This window comes from Cryptomeria japonica, chromosome 8, assembly GCF_030272615.1.
Source record: "Cryptomeria japonica chromosome 8, Sugi_1.0, whole genome shotgun sequence".
NCBI classification, from domain to species: Eukaryota; Viridiplantae; Streptophyta; class Pinopsida; order Cupressales; family Cupressaceae; genus Cryptomeria; species Cryptomeria japonica.
This window is the reverse complement of record NC_081412.1, coordinates 150,052,371-150,078,002: the sequence shown is the minus strand read 5'-3', so window position 1 is coordinate 150,078,002 and position 25,632 is coordinate 150,052,371. Positions and strand designations below refer to the sequence as shown.

General features: G+C 36.5%; 1 protein-coding gene across 2 annotated transcripts; it reads left to right on the top strand.

The window, feature by feature from the left end:
- Positions 1 to 1,712: 1,712 nt before the first annotated feature.
- On the top strand, positions 1,713 to 25,372 carry LOC131031556 (protein phosphatase inhibitor 2). Of its 2 annotated transcripts, none has more exons than XM_057962698.2 (5): positions 1,713 to 1,916; positions 23,597 to 23,709; positions 23,834 to 24,004; positions 24,720 to 24,852; positions 25,086 to 25,372. In XM_057962698.2, exons 1-5 carry the CDS (start codon positions 1,888 to 1,890, stop codon positions 25,159 to 25,161), a joined length of 522 nt encoding a protein of 173 aa, XP_057818681.1. In that variant the 5' UTR covers positions 1,713 to 1,887; the 3' UTR covers positions 25,162 to 25,372. The 2 variants fall into 2 exon arrangements, with proteins under 2 accessions (XP_057818681.1, XP_057818682.1); XM_057962699.2 differs by having other exon boundaries at positions 1,717 to 1,916; positions 24,732 to 24,852.
- The last annotated feature ends 260 nt before the right edge of the window (positions 25,373 to 25,632 follow it).

Here is a 25,632-nt window from a genome sequence, read left to right as displayed (position 1 = left end):
TTTCAACCAACACACGTAATATTTATTTTTATATGAAATTTATTTCTAGTTAATCTTATATTCTTTTTCTATAAAAACTATTGTCCTAATTCTCATTATACAAACAATCTGTTTAGTAAATTGCATACCATTTTCCATATAAACAAGCACTATATAAAATTTATCAAACTCTAACAAAATTACACTCTAATAAAAAACTTATTAATATGCTCATTGAATCAATCGTAACAAAATTATGCTCTAATAAGAAAAATATTGACATACTCATTTAAAAAAAAAGAGGAATCAATACCTAGTGGGATATGTGAAGCAAAGTCCTAACACAGACTATTATAGCGTCCATCCACATGAGTTGGCATCCATTCATGTGAGAGTAATCCAAGATAATTGAACTTACAACCATCATTCATGTTTTCCAATAACTTGTCTGTTTGATCTATGATGACTATCAATGCACCCATTAAAACTATAGACCCAACTCCTAGTTTAAAATTCTAATGCACAAGTTATCATTACTTTCTACATTGTCATGGATTGCTTTAACTTAAAATGACATGGGAACTAATCTCTAGTGGAATGCTCCCTTACATTAACATCAAGACTAGATAGCACGTTAAAATTCCACTTCGTCTTTTATAAAGATTGAAGAATCAATACCTAGTGGAATATGTGAAGCAAAGTCCTAACACACAATACTATAGCATTAGGCCACATGAATTGCCCTCCATCTACGTGAAGGTAAATCTAAAAGAATTGAACTTGCAACCATCATTTGTGTTTTTTAATATCTTGACTATTCGATCTATAACGATTATTAACACACTCAATAAACCTATAGATCCAACTCCTAATTAAAAATTTTAATGCAAAAATTATCACTATATTGTCATGAATTGCTTTAGAAATAAAATGAGATGGAAACTAATCTCTAGTGGAATGCTCCCTTACATTAACATCAAGACTAAACAACACATTAAAATTCCAATTCGTCTTTGGGATATTTGAAGCAAAGTCTGAACACACATTACTTTAACATTCGTTCACTTGAGTTGGTCTCCATTCATGTGAGAGTAATCCAAGAGAATTGAACTTATAATCATCATTCGTGTTTTCCAATAACTTGGCTGTTTGATTTATGATGACTATCAAAACACCCATTAAACCTATAGATCCAACTCCTAGTTTAAAATTCCAATGCAAAAGTTATCATTACTTTCTACATTGTCATGGATTGCTTTAACTTAAAATGACATGGAAACTAATCTCTAGTGGAATGCCCCCCTACATTAACATCAAGACTAGATAGTATGTTACGATTTCATTTTGTCTTTGATAAAGATCGAAGAATCAATACCTATTAGGAGGTGTGAAGCAAAGTCCTAACACACACTACTATAGCATTAGGTCGCATGAATTGTCTTCCATCCATATGAAAATAAATCTAAAGAAATTGAACTTAAAACCATCATTCGTGTTTTTCAATAACTTGACTATTTGATCTATAACAATTATCACCGCACCTAATAAATCTATAGATCTAACTCTTAATTTAAAATTCTAAAGCAAAAATTATTCCAATTCGTCTTTAGGTACACGTGTAAATATAAATCTCTTCGAATAGTGCGACTTTTTTGCCCTTTTAAGACCCACAGAATATAATAAAATATAAAATCATTTTATTTTCTATTTAATCAATAAAGTGGGGACACCAAATCGAATATCGTTGTTATGTTCAAAGTTTACATCCCATACATCTGTCTGATCCCAAAGGTACGAAGGCTGAATCTCACCTAATCAAAACCCTTTTAAAGTTGGCTTTCTTGCAGAGAGATTTTCCATCCCGTACAGAAGCCCGAGAATAGCCCAGTCTAGCCTCGCTCAGGCAGAATGAAGAAAAAGGATTCAGGAAAAGTGAGGTGAGAAAGCATTTGAATTTGGTCTTATTGCTCATCTTCTCTGCAAGAAAAAATGTCAAATCATAATATAATTTTGTGGATTTCTCCATGTAAATATTTGATAAATTAGGTTCTTTTAAATTATGTTGATTTCATTCGGACCTAGTTTCTTAAATTGATTTGAAATATATTAACAAATGTGAAGACTTCAGTTTTTTTACTCAGTTGGTTTTGAACCCTGGGCTTTATTATTGTAATTGGTTTGTGTTATGGCATCTGACTAAGAAGAATTAATTGTTATGTATTTTCATTAATTAAATTGGTCTGTCAATTATAAGGCATAGTCGCTTCAGCTTTCCACTCAACTATGTCCACTCAACTTACTAATTTTTACATAATTTGTTTTGTTTTTGTTAGATAAATTGACATATTGATTAAAAGCACAATTGCTCTGTCTTACCACTGAACCAAGTCCATGGGACTTTTTGTTTTCAATTAATCTACCTTGTTTTTGCTAGTTAAGCGACCATTTCAAACCACTTTACCAAGTTCACTGGACTTACACTTTTTAATCTATGTATATGTTTTTGCTAATAAATGGGTATAACTGTTCAGCTTTGTCAATGAACCGAGTCTGCGGACTTTAACAGTTTTTTATTTTATTTATCCTCTTTTTTAATTTAGGCTGGCTTCTTCATAAGGCAAGGAGTATTATTTAGGTCACATCATTTCAATTATGAGAGACCCCCCTTTTCGGGGATTTCTTTACTAAACTGGAAAGTCCACCTACATCATTAGCACAAAATCTTTGTTTAGCTGCGAAGTCAGCTGCATAGGAGGGTTGCCTTTATAATCTTAGCTAGGGCACACAATTCTGTTTAGGTGAACGTTTAGTCACCTCATCATACCACCCTTGGTTTAAGGTTTTGAAGATGAACTTTCTACTACATCCGCTTAGCTGAATTAATCGGGAGACTACTTGGAATGTGGGGCATCTACCGTGTTTTGAACTGGTTTCATTACCGCATAACCTCTAAGTGAGAGCCCAATAGATTATTTTTTATTACTTTTTTGTTTTTTGATCACTCTTATCATGAATACAATTGTTTACCATTTTATCACAATCCTTTCAAACTATTTTATTCTACTTTAATTACATTATACCACATTCCTTTGAACTATTTTATTATAATTTATACTTTATTACTATTTCTTACTGGATTCTTTCCACTTAGTAATAATATTTCAGATCTGCTCTGATTTCAGTCCTAAGGGCTTCCATCTGTTTATAATTTAAAAGAAATCTAAAATCAAAATTGAATCTAACTTTTGATTTAAACCCTAGAAGATCTTTAGAAGACAAACTCAATTCAGTAAAGCACTTTCCTGCATAATACATTTCTAAAATATTAGGCTAAAGAGGCACAGAGCCCATCTGCCTTTTTTGAAGTTTCTCTTCTTACCATTTTCTTTCTGGGTTGCAGCTTTCTGTCTATAGAGTGGATTTCATCCTATCTTAATGATTGGAGGTGTCAAATGCTTGTTGGCTGTGACAATTCCCAGAATGGTTAGTGATAGATCCAAGAGGCAACTTTCTCCTCCATAGGTGACCAATATGGCACCTCTTAACTTTTATACTTGTATGCAATGTAGAGGATCACCTACTCATTACTGTTTACAGTCTAAATTACTGGCGTAGAAGGAGTACCCTGCTTCTTTGCATAATTTTTCAGTTAGAATATCTTATCCCAGCTTATTCACCCAAGGAAATCAAAGATTAGGTAATTTGCCCTTACAGTGTGATCACGTATTCGGGTCCTTCTGCTCCCAACTCTGGAAATTTGTTTTCCTTTGACTTCTTTTTTAATATGGAAATTTGTGTTCATAGGACTGTCTTGTAATGCATAGTTTCATGTACTGCTTTGTATAAGCCTCTAAGGTTTATATGTTTGGCTTTACCCTTACCTTATTTAACTTTTTTGTTTTCCAGTTTTAGATCTTTTCTCTTTGATTGTCAGAATCTTTTCAGCATTCCTGATTAGAGATTATAATTTGTTCGACAGGATCATTTTTATTAGGAAATCAAAAGACTATATATTGGCCCTTAGATGGTGAGCAAAAAGTTTTCTGGCCCTTCTGCTTGATGTAGGCTAGGGCTTAGTTCTCCTTTGGCACCATTTTTAGCATGGAGATTTAATTTCATGGGATTGTTTTGTAATGCATGGTTTTGTATATCGCTTTCCCTAAGAATAAGATTTACACGCTTGGGATTACCCCTCTTATTAGGCCCTTTTTTCTTCTCAGTTTTAGATCTCTTATCTTTGCTTGTTGAGTTATTTTAGAAATCCTTATCAGATATTGTAACTTGCACTTAGGGTTCCATATATCATCTTTGGCATTGTGGAGATATATACAACTTATTCTTTCTTTCACTCTTTCATTCTTTGTGAATACATTTATTACCATTAAAAATAAACTAGGGCTTTGTTCTTCTTTGGTTCCCTTTTTAGTGTGGAATTCACTTGCGTAGGACTATTCTGTAATACAAAGCTTCGTGTATGGATATTTCCAAGGTTTATACTTTTGGGTTGACCCCTCTTATTAAGCTCTTTTGCTAGGGCTGTGTTCTCATTTGGCTTTGTCATGCCCCATCAAAAACCCTAGTTGCCACTTTATATGATCAAATATAGGCAAATAAATGCATGGGGCTGACCCTAAGGAAGAAAAGACAATATAAAATAAGACAAAAAAGAATATAATAAGGTAAATTGCTTGTAAGAGCCGACCTAGGGTTTTGACAAAACAAACATTATAGAAGTCTAAATTAGGGCTGACCTAGCCTTGAGATAAAATATTTAAGGGCTGACTCAAAGCCAACCCTAAACAAAAGCCTAAATATAGCCGATGCATAGGACAATTTAGAAACAACAAAGAATATAAAAAAGACACATTAAATTATTACAGAGCAGTGATTATTCCAAAAACCTACATACAACAATCCTTATGCAGCATTAATACAGGCTATTAATGTGGGGTCATGTGTGATAACAACGTCAACTTAATTAGTTACGAAGAGTTACCACGTTTGCAAGGATGGTGACTGCTGGAAGAGACATAACCTCCCAATCATATTGAAGGGATATATATGCAGCACTTTGGCCATTCAGAGAAGCATCGAAGAAAAGAATCAGAAGCATTCGATCAAACCAGAGTTTGCAGATTCAGAATAAAATACATTAAACAACAGTTTATATACCTATCAAATATTGTGGCTGTAATTCAAGATATAAACTTGTTAATTTACATTCCCAAATATAATCCACACTATATTTGGGGATTCTAGGGCAAATTAGATTAAGTCCCAATTGGGGACATTACAAAGAACAGAGGACAGTCTTCAAGAGTTGATAGTCCTATAGAAAGAACAGAGGACAATTAGATAAGTCTTGTAGAGAGTAAGAGACAAGATGAACAAGTAAGGAAAAAAGACTATGTATGATGGCAAAATAGTGAATGGCTGAGAGACAGAGTTTCAAGGACAGTTAAAGCAAAGAATGACAGTATGACAGTGAAAATTTAGTGGCAGGGTAAGTGAACAGAGATGTTGCTAAGGACCATACATGATGATAACACAAGGTCTTGATGGCAGTGATCAAGTAGGTGATGACACAACTATAGACACCTGCTAACTATGCATGACCGACCGACTGAACTATGCATCTGCACACAATGAACTGACTGGACGCAAGCAGACCATTGTGCCACTTTGGTCCAAGTTTTTAATATAATAACACTTAACATGAAGTGCAGTTATCTGTTCACCCACCCTTACTCAACTTGGTACTTCAGACATCCTATAGTTTCAACTTATAAACTCAACAAATAAGGTTGACATGGGTCTATTGGTCATGCGCTCTCTCAATTATTGACCTTGGCATCGGCCTCTAGTTCTCATGTCAACTAACAACAAATATGTAAAAGAAAGATAGTCTCATCACCAAAACATAACTAGTAATTCAAGATGAGGATCGTGCAATATGCCACCCTTCACACATTCGTGACTTGGTGGTTTATAGTCCTAGAGTTTATGAAGACTTATGTTTGTCTTGAGATTTCCTTCTAAGTACCTAACTAGTTTACTTCCAGTTCATGACTAGTTTTAGTTCCAAGAGACTCATACTCTGCGTTTACCATGGTGTATGTAAAAAATGTGGTATCAACCTGTAGGAGGAGAAAACAATTCAAACACACACATGAAACATTGCATTAGAGGTTAGAAATCCAAACAAAACAAAGTTAAATGAATCTAAACTCTTTAAATCGTTCCATGTTTCTCTATCTCCAAGGATCTTCAAGATTCAAGGTGGCTCTTAGCTTGGAAGAGCACTTGATTCTTTAAGATGACAACCTAAAGAACGAGATTTATGATTTTAAGATTTAAATGGAATGCAACCAAGATCCTAGTGATGATTTTGATATGAAACTAGATGATGATAGGATGCAAGATATTGATATGAAGCTTAAACTAGTATGAAAATGATACTAAGATGAAGCTAACATGATATGAGATTAACCTGATATATCTAAGATTATAATGCTATCAAAATGATCTAACATGCTATTCTATCAAAGAGAGATAATGTGCTTAATGTTATGAGACTATAAGTTTGATGCACAAAGACTTGATTTTTTTGAAGAAGGAATGGGCTCTATTTATAGGGAAAATAGGGCAATGGATGGTCAAGATTGGATAATCTTAACAAGGGCTAGGATTGAAAGTTAATCAATCCATGTTTTCAATTCTCACCAATGAAATGGTGACAATTGTCAACAAGAGGTTGCTTGAGAGGAGATGAAAGAAGCATTAAATGCTTGAGAAGACGTCATGGTTACCCTAGGAGATAAGGGTTAAGGTTAGGTTAGGGTTATCCAATGGATAAAGCTTTTACCCAAGAGGCAAACTCTTGTGCAAAGGTTAAAGGGATAACCATGGTCAAAGCAATGAATGCTTGATGAGACCCTTGGGTTAGATGAAGGTTGAGTTAAGAGAAAAAGTCTCTAATCATGCTAGAGGGTTGAGTTAACCATTAATGGTTATGAAGACTTTCAAGGTTAACTTGTTGAAGACATAAAGACTTTATTGCTTTTTGAAGACTTTACTCCAAATTTGAGAAGTGACCTCCTCAAATTTAGGGAAAAGGGATAATGGATGGGTTTGGGCTAATTGATTAGGATTAGATGGATTCTAGAAGAATTAGGAATAGGATTTAGGATGCAAGTGGGAGATGTAGGAAAATGCAAGTGGGTGAGGGAAAATAGAATTAATTAAAATAAATTGCTTTATTTCAATTTGGTTGCAACTTGCATTTGTAGGATTTTGCAAGTGGGGGGATTTATAAATAAATTTAGATTTATTTAAATGCAAATGAGATTTTAATTAAATGTAGATTTAATTAGAATGGGAAAGGGGATAAATTGATATTTTTAATTAAATGTGAATTTAATTAAAATGGCTAGAGGAGGGGTATTTAATTAAATGGCTTAGATAGAAGAAGGGTATATTAATTAATTAATAGGAAGAATTAAGAATAATTAAATGAATAAAATTCACTTAATTCATTGTGCAACTTTTAGGTGTCTACACATGGTACCAAAATTCATGGTTCTTTAATAGAGAAAGACAAGAATGAAGTATAACTCTCTTGCTGTTTTGTTTAGATCTAATTTCAGTTTTCTGGTTATTACTGCCCAAAACATATTAACAACCTCATAGAAATCTATATACCGTATGTGAACATAGAATACAACCCTTGTACTCATATGCTTACATATGAATTATGAGAGTCTATGGGTTTCTCTGCTCAAGTAAGAATAATAAACTCATTACTCGTCCTCTAGACTGAATGATAAACTATCATAAGGATGCTGTTGTTCATTAGAAGAATCTCTCCAAGAATTTAATTGTATTTGTTACAGTAATTCTGCATTTAGGAGAGTATATATATATATATCCTTAGACTCATTTCAGAGTCAAAGAAATTGAACTAAAATGTCATGACAGGTTTAAGAATGACTCCAGGCTTATGTGATAGTAGACTATGTATCTTGCTCATCTTACTAATTATTTCCAGGCTTATGTGATAGTAGACTATGTATCTTGCTCATCTTACTAATGAATTCCAGGCCTAATTTCCAAAAGTGGAGTGTAAATATAAAAGCATTACATTACTGTAGCTATGCATCCTTCTCATTTAACTATGGGCAAGTAATTCTTTGTATTGACAACAATAATGTAAAACAAAGAATGAACTCGTTAGTTAGAGCTCCTGCCTGGAAATAATGGTGCAAGGTGATAAGATTTTGCAGCTGCTGCCCTCTAGTCTGAACCTTTCTACCACAAACAGTGCTCTTCTACTACCAAATTTTTTACTTATCTCGAGCTTCTACTAATGCTAAGCAAGCCGCTCAATGTTATTTTGAGCTTCCCAAATAGTGCTATATAAATCTTTCCTATTTTCTACTGTATCGAGCTTTCCAGACTTACAGAATTTTCTTCTTTCTAAAAGTTAACAAAGAAATATTATCTTCTTCCTCTTCCCCTACCGTTATGAACATTCTCCAAACCAAGAAATGGTTAAGAGTTAGAAGGATATTCCCTCCCAATAAAAGCAGATAATTTGGTCTTTAATTGACTTGATACAACACATTCCAAACACTCATATTGAGCTCATAAAATACATTAAGAAGAGCCAAACTAGAACCAGTTATTTGGCACCTCAAATCCACACCAAACCAATGCTTATAAGGCAGATAAATAATGAGTATACTCCTGTGATAAAGTTCTTAATGTTCATTCCTTGAAAAGTGCAACGATAATATAATACATGGCTCAAAGCCATTTTGAACTATATTCGAAAGATACACAATAATGATTTGAAGGTACTAAGCTGCCGATATCGGCCTTGGGAACAATCAAATTTAAATCAATTATATATAGATATAAATCAATTCGATAAAAGGCTTGGGCTAGTCGTTGATATAAAATCATAACAATGTAATTCGATGCATGGTCAAGAGAAGCCATTTAAAATCGACTTATACTAACGTTAATTCACAACCTCAATAGTTACTAAGTTTGGCTTTAAGGTCATATGGAATTTAATCCCATAGTACAATATATTTGCATAAATGTGTTTGTCGACATTAATCATCGATACATATATTCATATATGTATAAGTATGTATATATGTACATGCAAGTACTTATATGTATATTTCATATACGATACGTACATGTATATACATTTACGTAACTATACATCTATATATGTACGTATTGATGAAGTATTAATAATAATAGTATTGACAACATTAATTCATAATATCAAATTGACTAAAAGGGCAACGATCTGTTGGTGTCTATTTTATCATCTACCAAACATTAGAATAAAGTACCCAAAGATAATTTACCCTCTCTTGAAAAATCACCGCTTATGCTAAGATTGCTAGAAGATCATATGGCGATTCCAAGGTTTCTTTTGTTAGGTCTTGACGTATGGATAAGCTCAATGAGTGTTGTGATTTGCTGGTAATACACAAAGGGACTTACGCTTGAACGAGTTGTCAACAACTTTGGCACTTAGATGGATTTGTCAATCAAAGCTCTCTCTCTCTTTCTTTCTTTTTGGGATTTTCGGGGTTTAAGACTTTAAAAAAAAAAGGACAAAGGATAAGGGTTTAGAAGTCTACTCTTCTCCTATGAATTCCAGAGATGGTATTGGTATTGATTCAGTGAACTCAACAAACCACACTTTGTTCCGCCTCACTTAAGACAACTTACACAAAGTGGATGTAATCTTCAAGGGATGTGCTTATGATCGGAAGTTTAAGCATACACAAAATGGAAAGCTCAGACTAACTTTGCACAGTGAATGAAAATCATCCATTCACCAAAAGTATGAGCAGAGATACACCATAAACCAATACTTATTAGATCTTTCATTCATCTAACAATGTAAAATAAATTCTAACTAATGTGTTGAAGAAATTGAAAATCTTGCTTAATCACTCAAACAATAGGGATTCCAAAGCATTAAGAGAAAGCACACATTTAATATACTATCTAAAAAATGACCTTCACGCAACAATATTTCAAAAACCTCACACTCTCCAAATGAGAGGAGGCAACCTTATATAGTAGTCTAGAAATTATGAACGACGGAGATCAAACAATGATCAAGGGCTCAAATTAAAAGTTCAAAACCCTAATTAGGGTTTCCCCAAACTCTAACAGTTAAAATGAATAGGAAGGAGACAAGTGGCGTAGCTGCTATTCTCATTGAGGTGGGTGTCCAGTTTCTTTTTCTGTAGATTCGATGTATCTGGACACAAGTCGCACCTCCTCCATGGTGACACTTGGCAAGTTGCTAATTTGGAAGTCGACCATGTCCACATCATCAGTACATGTGGCTAGTGTGCATTCCCAGTCAACTGCTTGTGCAAGGAAATTCTCATCAATGAGGAGAAAACTTGAAATTCTAGAGAAACCTCCTTTGAGAATCGTTCCCGAAACCTTAAAAAAGTTTGATTGGATTCTAGCTCTCAAATTTTTGGTGCGCAGATGTTTTTCTCGCACCACCTCTCGCTGCTAGATTTCTACTGCCACATGAAACACCTTATCTTGAATATCCCTAACAATTTTCTTGACTTCCAAACTCTTGGCTTCAAATTTCTTCAAGGTTTCAACCTTGGTAATCAAAGTAAAATACCAAGTGTTGAAGTCATATCTATTTTGTACTTGAATGACTCCTCCATCCACTAACTCCTGCTGAGAAAGCCCCCGGATGATCTTCAACTGTGGGAGAACCCTATTCTGAATTTCTTCGACTTCTTCCCAATTCTCAGACAAATCCTGAATTCTAACCAACAAAGACGACGTAGACTCATATGCTGATACCGGATTTTCAACAAGTGTATCTGCACGTTCTAAGGTCTCAGAAGTCCATTCCTTGGCTTCTCTAAAGGTAGCCTTCATATCATCATAGTCCCTCATGTATTCCTGTGGAAGAGGTGCAGGAGGAGCAATTGGTATTTCCTAATTGAGTGGCTTCGTCAAGTGCATCACATACTTCTTCCACTGCTCGTTCTCTTCTTCCAATCTTTTCCTTTTCTCTACTTCTTTGTTTAGTCCTTCCTTCAATGTAGTGCAAGTAACATCAAACTCTTGAACTTCCTAGAGTTTGGTACTCTTTCCAAGGTTAACAATGGTGATCTCATAATCTTCAGGAGCAATATTATCTTGAGTTTTACCTTCTTTGGGTACAGCTATTTGTACTGGTTTGAATCTTGCACTATCTCGTTGAATTAAAGAGAACCTCTTAGCTGGTTTGGGCGGTCTTATCTCAATTGGTTTATTCACCATAGCCAGGAATGCTGATGTGTTCTCTTCTGAATGAGCTTCCTTAGGAGCCTTAGCCTTTATTCTTTCTCTCAACCAGTCTAGAATGGTTGATTGCACCATGCCACTCTCATCAAATTTATCTTCAATTTCCTTGGGCGCAATGACATTGCCATCAAGGAATTCTCTCGAAGGCTCAGGTTCTTCAACTTCTATAGCCTTGGCAGGATTTGGCTCTTGAGCTGGTTCTTCTATTATCTCATCAACTGAAGGAGAAGGAACTCTTATTTCATTATCTCCCATATTAGTATTCATCTCCTGTTCATTAACTGTAGTCCTGACTGGAGCAGAGAATAGTAATGGCAGAGGTAGCTCGCTCGGTTGGGCAATCCCACCCAACCTAATTGGCGAGAAAGCCCACCCCAAGGGGGTTATATTGCGGGTTGGGTGGGGCTCGATAGTTCCCCAGTTCCCTCGATAGTTGCCCTATGAATGCACACTCATTCGTCGATGGAGCCTCGGTTGCGCTTGGCAACATGGTTGGGAAGCACTTAAGGTCGAATTACCTTCATCTGATTTATACCTTCTACTTGCATCTCCAACTATTTTCTTTCGTTTACCCCTCATAGAATTTTCAGTGGATTCTTTCCTTTTCCTGGACCCAACACTTGACGAAACACTATGGTTTGAAGACATCGATTCATTGGTTCCCATTAGATCATATGTGAGATTGACACCTTTTGATCTAAGACCTTTTGTCTTCTCCGTTGCCCACCATTTCTAATACTCAATCACTGGTCTCATGAGGTGGCTCAAATAAGACCTCTCAGAATCTAACCAATCAACCAAGGTAAGGGGCTCATTTCTCAATTTATCAAAGTGAGGCTGCTCAAACTCAGGATCATCCTCAAGCTGATCTGCTACCCGAAATACTTTTGATACTCTAATCAAATTCAGGGGAAGTCTAGACCACAATCTCCTTCTGATTTCAAAGCTCTCATTTGCATTAGGCCAATAGTCTTCAAGATCAGGTTTATGCTCGAACATCTCTCCATCAACCTTTTTCATCCGGTGAAAAGGATCAAAATGCCTTCTAGCCTTATACTGAAAGAATGGGTACCAAGAAAGCTCCTTTTCGACACTAGTGGCAGCTTGTGTTGAAGAAACATGTCTCCAATCCATTTCCAACATGAAGGGGAAAAGACGCTCCCGTCTTTTGCTTCCCTCTCTGAACAATCATAAAACTTTCAAGCTGCCTGATAACTTCACGCAACACTACTTTGTTGGTGGGATACTTGGGTAACTTGTAAGGAGGTCTGGAGAATCCTTGAATTCTCAGATAAGTAAATCTAGGGTATTGGATGTACCAATACCCGAATCTGCTGACCAAATCTTTAGACTCCTGAGAGAGCCTCTGATGAAGACCACCTTGGAGTGTCCTGGTAATGTGCATCATAAATGCATCGTTGACTCTCTTAAAGTGAAGTTTTTCCTCCAAGTGCAGCTGTGGGTAGCAATCATAAACAGCAAACTGATTCTCCTTATTCACCACTTCTCCTCGACAGGTGAGTCCTCTATATCTATAAGTTCGAGCAAGAGAGTATACCAAATAAGAACTCATATAAAATGTCCTGTTCTGTTCCAATTTCTTCAGCTGGTCATCAAGATTATTACTTGTAATCTTTGCCCAATCAACCATCTTTACTCCAATAGCTATTTCATTGATGAAGTAATACATCCAAGGCTCAAATGGTGCGCCTTGTGGACTACCCATGACTCTGTTCAACAAAACTATCATGTCTCCAATATCCTTCTTTAAGTAGGCTCTCACAAGATCCTTGGGTAACTTAGAAGCACCCTTCCTTGGGTTATCCAACCACGAATGGTTGATATTGGCCTCATATTCCTCAACATTATCTTGATACAGCTGTGTTGCTTCCTCCTTGGTCATGTAAACTGGGTTATGGTATTTAGGGATGCAGAAAGCTTCCCTGATAGCAACCTCACTAATGTTTGCCAAGACTCTCTCGTCAGGTGCTATGATCTCTCGGTTTATAGGATTGTAGTGTTTAGAGCATTCCACCACCAACTCAGTACACTGCATCGCTGGAAGGAAACCAGCAGCTTGTACAATTCCATTTCTCATCATCTTTCTGGCAGTTGCTGTAGGCATCAGGTTGTCTAGGCCATACATTCGCTTCTTGAATTCTCTCAAGTTGATATGTCCCAAGTTAGTGTCTCCGACCAGCTTCCACTTGGACTTCATCTTAGATTCTGGAGGAGAATCTTTATCCACCTGAAACTTCATCTTGGCTGAGATGTTCCAAAATCTGCAAAACAATCAGACCAACTTAAGTTAAAATCTATACTTTTAAGCGTAGTTTGTGAGTTTGATGACCAAGTAATCTGTGGTTTTCACTTTCTTTTCAACACTTAGCCACAAAAACTTGATTATTCTGAAAATCTTAAGAAAATCCGTTGAAAATCATCTAATTTAAGGAGTTAACAGTCTGAATTTAACTTCAAAATCAGAATTTTGGGAAAAAAAATTAAGTTCATTCAAACTCCTTGAAAGACAGAAAGTAAGAAAGAGAAGAAAGGAAATCTGCTATATTTGTTCTTTCTCTTTAAAACTTTGAAGAAAGATTGGGTTCAAAACCCAATACTGTGCCTATGAAATCAACTTTCACCTTCGAAGAATGAGAAAATCAGAAGTTAAAAAAGAAAATTAATGGGTTTATCCTTCAAACAGTCAGAGCTCTTCAAAAATCTGAGTTGAAACTTGTTGAAAAATGGTTGATAACTCAGAAAAATATTTGAAATCTCCTTCAAAACACTTCCAATCTGCAAAAATTCTCTCAAAATTCACTCTCAACCTGCAGAAAACCTTTCAAATTCACTCTCAACCTGCTCTAGAAACTTCGAACTTCATATGTAAGAATGAAAGAGTGAATGATGTATTTGTATGAGAGTTCAAATTTGTAATTAGAAACACAGAGGATCTTTAAAATTTGTTTCTAATCTGTCATTGATACATCGAACATGGACATTTAGTCCTTAATCTTTCAAAGGAAGTTTCTAAATTTGAACTCAGTGAACTGTCATTCCTTTGGCAAGTTCGAACTCTTCATCTCGTCTTTCAAGTGCAAGTTTCTAATTCGATTTTTAGTTCATAATTCGAACTAAATCTGCAATATTCTCTTTCAAAGAAACTTCTATTTTGGTCTCAGTTCGAACTTCATGAGAAGATTATGCTGACATCACTCAAGAATATTCCTTTGTTTTCAAACTTAGCATGTATCTCTCTTGAGGGCAGACATTCTTTGACTTTTTCCTCTTCAATCAAAGGTAGGGCAGATTTGGAGAGAGTTAGGAACTTAAAATCCTTTTCAAAGGGCGAACTTCATCATCATGTGCACCATGTGTCATGCTAGGGCGGACTTCTTCAACATTAGGCACCATGTGCTCACAACCTTAGGCGGACTTCATTTACTTCAGAAACTTAACTCAAGGCGGACTTTGACTGATTCAGGAACCTTTCCCAAGCTAGGGCGGGGTTTGTCATCTTTGCTCCCTTCATGACTCATCAAACACTTCTCCATAGGGCGGACTTGGCTAATTTCATGCACCATCTCCAAGGCGGACTTCAACATGGACAGGGACCATGGAGGGCGGACTTGGTAAACTTCATGCTCTTCAAACACTTGCTAATTCCTCCTTAGGCGGACTTCCTTAACTTGATGCATCTCATACAAAGGCGGCCTTGAGGGGAGTTAAGAACCTTTCACTAGCATGGTGGACTTCATCATTTCCTTGCACCTTCTTGTTCATGATAGGGCGGGGTTTGAGACATTGTGGAACCATAGTGGGCGGACTTCATGATCTTCATGACCCACTTCCACCACTTCCTAGGCGGACTTCTTTGACTTTGTGCACCAACTCATGGTGGACTTGATGAATTTCAGGAACCATAGGATCAAACTTTAAAATATTCATAACTTGTGCAATTCTTGCCGGATCATCTTGAAATTTGAAAACTATACTTCATTCATCCATTGAATTCCTTAGGGTCCCTAAAATTTAGGAAATTGGCTTTTTTGATCAAAACTTGAATTTTGGAGGATTTTGACGATTGTTTTCAGTGCATCTCAGTGTCGGTAGTGCAAACCCTAGACCCCCTTTCCCAAAATAGAAAAAGCAAGCATCCCTAAAAAATAGGAAAAACTTTCTAAAAATAGCCATTTTGGGGATCTTGCTTAAATTACCAAAAGCGAAACTTCATAAAAAATAGGAAAAAGCAAAAAAGCAAAACTTTCTAAAAATAGAAAGTTGTCCAAATCCAGTCAAATCAATTGCAATCTCCGTCCTTTGGCCTTTCTAGGCACTTTGACAGTGTCTAGACTCTATTCTAACCATGGTTTGCACAAACTGACTCACGACTTCCAAAACTCAGACTATTCAAAACTGCCAATCTTGGCAATATTGATGCAGGAAGGTCACAAGGCTCTAACAAAAACCCTAGAAAGCAGGAAAAAGGGAGGCTCCCCATTTTCAATGTAGTGATGTGTGAATAGGTCACAACACGATCTAGACAAGGGTTAAATCCAACCAACACGTATCAGGGTTTGACAACTATGGTCAATATAAATTCAACTGACACATGCTTGATGAGATGCAAGGCGATCAATTAAAGACTCGACCAAGACCAAATGACATGAACCTACATGAGTGTGTGAAGACTCAAATGACATTGCTTGCTTGTTCTTGCGTCCATATCCCTTTCTCTAGTGATGCTCTCCCTCTCTATCTCGAAGGGCAGGATGGATCGTCTGACATCCATCTTGGAAACCACAACTGTAGTTAGCCCATAACATATAATCAGTGAAACATGGGGATGCATCCCCCCTCCCTTGCCCCAAACCCCCACGTTTCTAGGACGGGGATGTCTCTGAGACGGGGGACGACGACGGGGCGTCTCCCATTGTCCTACCACCGTCCCACCACTGCCACCAGGATGTTTGGAGATGCCAATGGCATCCAAACGCCTTCAGGACGTCTTAGGGATGCCTAGGTGTCCCTCAAGTGTCACGGGGATGGCTAGAAATCTCTCGTCTTGGGACGTCAGACAAAGCAATTTAAAAAAAAATCATTCTTAAAAAATGGGTTTTTCTCACATCTAACTCCTTGTGCAACTTATCATTGCTAGCCCACAAACCCATTAGCGTCTCCACTCCCAAACCTCCACTAGTTAGTGGGACCTACCTTAGATGCCTTCATAGGAGGGATGCAAGCTCCTCTGAGCCATAGGCTTCTAGTTATTGTTTTGATATTTGTTTGGAACATTTGATGTCATGGATTTTATATTCTATGAGTCTTGTCACCCTCGCCAAGTCCGAGTCTTAATTGGAGGAGTGAAAAGAGATAGATCGAGTGATTTTGCTATTTTACTAATTTGCAAGAGTTTCATTTGAAATGTAAGTCTTATACATCTTTTCATAACTAGTTTTTCAAGTACTATATGTATATCAACACCACCCTTCCACCACTCCCCTCCCCCCACCACTACCCCGTCGCCGTCCCCCCGCTGTCCCCAAACTTAGGCATCTTGTTGTCCCCCCATCCCCAAAATCTGTCCCCGCGTCTCGATGTCCTGAACCTTCGTGGAACACTGCATATAATTATCATCAATGCACCAAAACAAAACATTAATCTTATTTCATTTGAACATTAATAATACGCATTACATTCACATAAGCTCAATTAGGATCATCCATCTGATGTAAACCAGATCCATATGTAAAATTACCACAAAAGTACCATGCAAGTAAAAGCATTATCAGTGTCATAAATAGGGATGTAACACAAGCTTTACCGCTTGAAAGATAATTTAGATCAGATTGTATATAGGTTGTAAGGTTGCTGTCACAGTCATATTTGGCTTGAAATCTCCTTCCAAACAATGATATATCAATTGGACTGTTGGCACTTAATATTCCCAAGGTATGAGGCCTTTTGCACATAGCATGAAGCAAAATAATCTTCCTAAAAACATCTCTATAATACTGCATTTCTTCACTCAAATCAGAAATGTAATGGTTAGAAACCACCATGTACTAGCTGCAAACACCTCAACAATGATAGTGGTTGGGAATTTCATCCCATGACTGGAAGTTCTTCTTTGGCTGCTTGGATGCTCGAAAAGTGTGGGAATTGCTAGAGATGTTCAAGGTAGTAGAACTAAATTCTGGACCCATACTCAGAATGGCCCTGGCTCACATCTAATGGAACCTATACTCATCCCAGCTATGTCAAATTAATTTTCAGAAAATTCCATTTAATATTTCTACCCTTTGGTGGCCAACTTGGAAGTGCAATATTGAGCATGACCAAAATAGACCAAATACCATTAGGGTCAAACACCTTACCTTTTGAAGAGATTGTGACTATCACCAAATGACCTGTCATCCATAGAGCCATGGTGACTCTAGGATCTCCTTTTTTAGTGCTTGAAAGTTCTATCGCCTCTCCAGTGGGTTTCAACTTCATAGTGAACTTTCCCATGACATCGAAGTTGTTGCATTTCGTGTATCCATCTATTATATCGGCAAGATGTTGTAGCCACTTGTTCCTCCTTATCAATGTTGTGATTGCTCTCCATAACAAAACTTGTGCAAAATTTAGCCATCGGATCACTGTAGAAGTGGTAAATAGCCATACATATATTGAGAACTCCTCATCAGAAGTCACTAATTGCAAATTGCTCTTCTCCATAGCTAGGAATCCCTGCCAAACCACATGTGAGAGTGCCAATGAAAAGTAATGGGGTGATTGTTAACAATCATAACAGTAGTGTTAGGACTAGAAATTAGGTCCATCACTATTTTGTGAATGATTCCCTGTGATATAAGGATACCATCTTATCATAAATCAACTGCCATGTGCTTTGTTGGAGATCAATCATCCCATCCTGCTCATGTTGTGCCACTCTAGCATACATCTAAACTTCTCCAATGGAAATACCATGCCTCTTTAACTCATTATGACACCCTCTACTCAATTTCCTTCATTTAGCATCAATGTTTTTGGGGTGACTATCCCCATTGTTGGAATGTGTTGCTGTGATTGTCATTGATGTTAAACTTGTTGTTCTGGATTGGTGTTGGTCGGGAATGTCTGTGGTGCAGAGATATCTTGCTGTGTTGGTGATGCAGTTGTTCTATTGATTGTTCCGGAAGTGTTTGGGTCCGGAAAGTGTTGCTAATGTTGTTTGTTATTGTTATCTTCTTTGGATATAGTTTTGGTATCACGGATATGATAGTTTTGTGGTCCAAAAATATCGTTGTCTTCTCCGAGTGTTGCGGCATTGTTCATAGCTGGTCGTGATATTCTATGTTAGACCTATCCTTAGGTTCGAGTATAATTTGTGGAAGATTGTTTGATGTGTTATGAGGCCTCACCATAGCGCGAGGAGATTTAGATTAGAGTTAGTTGCATTGGAGGATATGTTTTGTTTGTTAATTGCTTATATGGATGCATAACGTGTTGATATGATGTTTGTTATATTCTGGTGACTGCGGATCGGTGAATTGATCTTTGGAAGATGTGTTTTTGTCCCCCTTTTCTCCTGGAGTGGATCGACGTGTGTGTTTTTGGTTTGGAAGGTTTATTTTGGTTTAGGCTGACTTGGTTCAAGCTTTGATGATCTATCTTGTATATAAGGTATGTGTACTTGATCGAGTTGTATGTGGGAGTGAGTAGAACTATGAGATGAGGTGTGGAGTGTAGATGTGTGAAGTGAAGATAATCAGTGAGGTTCGGTGAAGAGAAGAAGAGTTGTGTTTGAATGATATGCAAGCTGTGCTGAGACTGTGACAAAGATACGAGACAGAGTGTTGGCAGTTGAGGTCTGAGTTGTGTATGTTGATGTTGGTCACTTGATGCAGAGTTCAAGGACAACTTCATGATAGGAGATCTTTCTATTCATATCATTTTTGTATCTTGCCCTATGCAGTTAGCTTCAGTTTTGCAAGTCCTCTTTTGTATCTTGCCCCAAGAGCAATTAGCTTTGATTTGCAAGTCCCGTAGAAAATCTTGGTGTTCACGTGTTGGATGCGTTGTTGATTAATTGTTTATGTGCTCCATTAATATTTGTTTAGACTGATTCACCCCCACTCTCACTCCTGCCTTGGGTTCAACACCTATTTGGCCTTCAAATGTAGTGGAGTGACAACTAAGTGAATGTGTCCATTGCCCTTCATTGTCCATGTTGGCCTCTCCTGGGTCTGTTGTGTGCGAACAAAAGTTATCCTTTTCACGACTACAAAATTACCCATTGATGTAGGAGCATCCATGGTGAACATGAGATTCAAATTTGAATTTGGAGTATTCTTCCTCAAATTTGGAATATTCCTTTTTGGGCGTAAGAAATGGGAGTCGCAACTTGTCTTTACTCAAAATACCTTCCTTAATGTTGAAAATTAAAAAATGGGCACCCAAGAATGAGTTATTGGGCAGTTTCTATTTCAGGGTCCTGTTCAGTAGAGTGGGTGGCCTAGTTGACTGACATTATTAGCAAGTTTGGAGGTAGAGTTGGAAATACATAGAATGACATCAAATGCAACTTCTAAAGTGAGAAAATGCTTCCCTCTTGGTTTTGGCATAGCCTTTTGGAAGGTTACCAAACAGGCTTTTTGGTAACTATGGTGGTTAAAAGGCAAGTTTCAACATTAATTTGTGTATCTCCATTTTTTTATTTTTGGGAAGTTTGAGGGCAAGAAGAAATTTATCTTTGAGGTAATTGCAGTTTGAAGAAGAAGAAGAAGAAGAAGGTTGAAGGTTAAGAAGCTAGTTTGCAGCTGAATGCATACTTGAAGGAAATTATTTTTTCTTGAGTAGTTCTTATTTGTTATGTGCTGATTTATCAGTTTTTGTATCAGATTTTGGAGTGATAATGAAGCCTATAAGGCTGCCATACTTCGTATTTTTTTTAGATTCTAAGTCAAAATATTAGTGATTTGCATGTGTAGTTTTGGTTGGGATTTTTCTTTTCTACATCACCTATAAATGAGCTCATCGATCTTGGAGCAAAGGAGTTTCTTGGTTCACCTCTACGTAGTCAGTGTGTATTGCATGGAGTTTTCTTCCCTCATGTCAGCTATTGCCAAAAAGGCAAAAGAATTGGAAATCGTGTGGTTCATTTTTGGCAATTCTCTATCATTTTGGAGATCTTCATCAAGCATTTGATCAACCCAAGATATTTCATCAAGAGGATGAATCAACATGTTAGTGCCAAAATATAAGTCACTGCCTATGTCACACTTGCTATGATCAAGCTTAACCATTGTTTTGTTGGTGTATAAGGAATGGAAAATCTACAATCGACAATGAGAGTAGCTCCATCAAAGACAGTCTCTTAGATTCCACACCGTTGCATGTGAATGTCCTTGATCCCATTGAAAGGGATCCTATGCCCCAAGTTATAGGGTATAATATCCGTCTCTCCAAATATCATTAGGGTTAACATTATCAACTTGTGATTCCTCTTCATGGGGGTCAATCAAAGCCAAATCATTCTTCACAACAACATAACTAATATGTTGCAAATCATCTTCACGTTGTGCAATTGCTTCCATACCTGAAAATTGGGTGGATTTTTCTTGGACATCATTTGCAATTATTGACAGTGACACATCTTCAACACAATATTGTCTTTGTTTTTTCATTAGGGATAATGTTGTGTTGATCTTGAACCTCACTAACTTCTTTCTTGACCTCCTCTTGTGATTTTGGCTCTGGCATACGTTTCACTACTTCAAGTTCACCTTCTTGGGCTCTACCTCTTTAAGAATGATTCTTTTGGCACCTACTCCTTGATATCCTCCTTAGCCACCTTAGCCACTTCTAAATGTTGCTCTTATTTTCTCTTTTGTCTTATGTAGTCATAAAGCACTCTTTTATCAGAATTTCTCCTTTCAAGACATCTCAAATAATCATCAAAAGGAAGTACATATTTGATTTCATTAGATTGATATTGGTCAAAGATTTTGGTGGCTTCGAAGGGGTACCTTTCTTGATCCTTTTGTATTTTTAACAATAGCCTTTGAATAGTATCCACATCTTCTTCCTTGGGTTAAGATTTAGGTTCTGGGTTGGGTTAATTGAAATCCTGTCATTCGCTGAATTGCTTCCTTCTGCACCATTTGAAGTAGATCTCCCAACACTCCCTTGTTGATTCATTTTGTTTAAAATCCTCTCCATCTCCACCATAGATTCCTTCATGGACTGGACCAATTCTTTCACCATCTCTTTGTTTTTAGTCCTAATGACCTCTGGACATTGGCTTCCTCGTTCCTATCACTCATAGCTTCTGCCTTTCTCTTTTCCTTTCGCAATTATGTGATTTCTCTATCACTTGTTTGCATGAGCCCGCATCACCAGATAAATCTACCTTATAGGCTGGCAAGATCTTTGCTCTGATACCACTGTAATGCCCCTTTTTAGATTTTTTTTTCAATAAAATAACAGATTTGAAATATGATCAACAGTATTCACCAAACTATATCCAAACAACATCAATTAATCATATTCAAACACCACAAATGACATAGACAACTTGCGACTTGGAAATTCCCATGGCTCCTATATTGATGTAATTTTGATTTCCACAACAAATGATAATCATTACAATAGCAACAAACAGCAATTACAAATTTGCAACAATAATGTACTCATTGAAAGACTGAACTGAATTGCAAACCTTGATGCTCCACTGCACTCCTTGAGTACGAATGCCCTCAAGAACCAAAGGATTTTCATTCTCTGATTTCAGTCTCCCATAGGTTTTTGTCCACAAAAGATCTCTAGAACACAAAGTGCCCAGAAGATAAAATAATATAACATGGATGATTACAATTGAAATGTCTTCCTAATTTTATATGCTACTCACCCCAAAATCAAACTAGTCTGCCTAGACTGGCACCAACACCCAAATCTGAATTTTACACACTACAACTTAGGTTGGCCTTAGAGGCCTTATAGAATTCCCATCCAGAGGTTATAGCCTCTCATTTCTTCTAACTTGGCATGGGTTAGGTGGATGCTCTGACCCCAATCCTGATATGTTGCTAAGTCTGCTCCATCCTTACGCTCTGGCATGGGTCAGGTGATATCCCTGAACCTTGATCCTTGATAGCCCTTTGGCATGCATCAAGCTGCAGCCCCGATCTCTGATGTATCCTTGGCATGCCTCAAGTGGCAATTTCAACCTTCGATTTCCGATGTCTTCTTGGCATGGGTCAGGCTGTAGTCTCAATCCCCGATTTTTGATGTCTCCTTGATCAAGAAGTCTTTCATCTGATTTTTGGAAAGGGGACATGACAGGTTTTTTTGTAAACATGGTATTATACTGATGCTTGATAACATTAATGGTTGGAAAAATAGCATAGTCAAGAAGATTAAAACTGAACAGATGCAAAGGCATGCTTCTATGAATGATGTAGAAGATTATAGGCCATTAGTATAAATCTGCTTTCATCTCTTAGCAATCTCTGTTGAAATATGCACTAATCAGGCATGCCAGTGGGCTTAAAAATGACATACAGGCACAGCATCAAATGTAAAATAATTAGTTGCAGAGCACTTAGGTAATACATGTGTGTTAATCAGACTTAGTCTCCAAGTATGGTAAAAATATTACATTCCAAGGAGATAGAGTAAACAGGAAAGGAACTATTCTAATGTCACTTTGACCTCTCATCAAACTTTAGTAGATTTGTTGTGCTTAGACAGCGGAATCAATCAAGGGCTCATCATCTCTACTTTTCCTAAATTTATCTATGTTTATTGGAATTAAAACATCAATAAATATTGATTGACTGAAAATTAATAGCCAATATATACATTGTTTAGTCCCACTTTGGGCACGTCATTCCAAAGAATATAAATCATGATCAAATTTCCATCTATCATATATTGTTTTCTAATGTTATCAATATAAGTTCTTTGAGTGCTTCTTGATGCCCTTGAATTTCTTCATTTCATTGTGTTTATGTACGTATATGTATGTCATAAATGTGTTATATATGTGTGTGTATGTATGTACGTAGCTATGTATATATGTATAATATAAAAGCTCAAATCAATACAAACAATTACCACTGCACCTTGTATGCCAACAGATCTGTATTGGGTACTTAAATACCTGTACCCTAAAGCTAAGCTACCTTTAAAATTTTATTAGATTTATTCTGTTTGCAACATACATAGACATTGATCCTATCTTTGAGATAAAAGTGGTTTATTACAGGCCCCGAGTTATATGGGATGAAGGAAATTTGGAGGAAATAGAAGCCAACAAACCTGTAAGGCAGAAAATTATTGAGCCCAAAACTCCATACCATGCTCCAGGATATGAAGATGGTAATTTATGATCCCTGAAAATAATTTAAAGCATGGGGCATTTCTTTTCTCTTTTGGCATGGTTTTAGATTATAATGGGTTCAAATGACACCTTTAAACTGATCGAAGGAAATGCTTGTTGCAGAATTCATGTCATTATCAGATGAAGCCAGAAATCTAGATGCTGCGGCACATGCAGAGTCCATACAAATTGCATTGAGTAAAGTTGAAAATATCAACAGTGAAAGGAGCAAACATGGTGGCGATTGGACTGCTTCTGGAGATGAGGCAGAGGACATGGAACAGGATAGGGAGGGTTAGTATATGGATGACATTTGTTTATTGATATGTATGTGAAATGGGATCACACTAATGTATTATTTATTCTATTCTTTCTAAATGTGGACCAACAAGTAGTAAGTTTTGTTTTCTCTGCCTTAAGCACCCAATACTGAAAACATTTTTCAAACTCAAGAATTTTCAGATGGTGGCAATTCTTCATATTGTTTGTAGGGGGATTTTCATAATTTATTCTTAGTTTATGAGAAGATCCATGATCTCGTAGAAGATTTGAATCACAGAAAAGTAATATTAAGATTAACTAAAAGCACAAGAATTATTCATAATTACTTGCCTATCAATGCAGAGATCATCTCATGTTATCAGAATCAGCCTATTAACTCTTTGAATGAAGCCAGAACATAATCTCTGATCGTATGCATTAATCTGATTCATTGGCTTGCATAGTTATTAGATCCATTTTTATGGTAGAACTATTATTTGCTATGGTGGTTTCATTTTACTCGTTGGTTTATCTAAAAGAATGCCTGAAATTGCATCATTTGATATTCTTTCTCCTTACCATATGCCTTCTATGTCTCTAAAACAATTCTTGTGTCAGTATTTTGTTTATCTATATCTGGTCTGTCTATTGAATGTTCAGTGATTATTAAGGATTTCTTGAATTTGGCTCCCTTGTAGTACAAGTATTTTTTTCAGGTTATACATTTTTGTTCTTAATGTGTCTTCAGTTCTTGATGCAGATGGGAACAAGCTTTTTAAAGAGCTCAGGCGATTGCATTATGATGAATACTGGAAGGTTAAAGAATTGAACCAGCAGCATTCTGTAGACAATGAACCTGTTGAGGAGAACGGAGAAGAAAGGTCCTAATCTGACGGAGCACAGTCAGCACTATCCTATTTTCTTATAAGTCATCATGTGTTGACATTCAGGAATAATGTCTTTCATTTGAAGAAAGTATCTCCATTAACTTTTATTAAGAATGTAGGCTCATTACCTTTGTAGATCAGGAGATGTTAAGTTCTATAATCAGACATATATGTTTTGTGACCAAGGTTTGTTTGTGAGAATTTTTTTTCATTTCTACACTCCTTAGGTCATTCAACTGTTCGAATCATCAACAGGAGCCAATGGAGGATGCTCTTTCTCGTTTGGAGATTTTCCGAGGATGAAGTCTGGAAGAATGTACATAAAATTTGTAAGAACAATATTTTGTAGATCTCGTACATTGTAAGCTTCTAAGATTAAGAACTTGAAAATACTTGAAGACTTTTATAGGAGCATAAGCCACAGTTGATGGTTTTACTAACCTGCAAATGCATGTGGATATATGTTTGTCTTTCACTAAATTGAATTTTCAAATAAAGAACTGTTAGGTAGAAATCACAAAAAGTTCCATCTTTTTGATATTCTCACCATTGATTCAGCAGTGTTTGTTGCTTTTCACTCATCTATAGGTTTTAGGATGACGAATATATCACAAATCCAGTATTCTATTGATCAATTTTAAGTAGAGAAGGGCATCCCTTACCACCCTTAATGTGCAATGTTTTTTAGGAGATGCTAGCATACAACTGCATAAAAAGTTTTATTATTTTAATTTTAATATATCCATAAGATGTTCCAATGTATGTTTTGTTCAT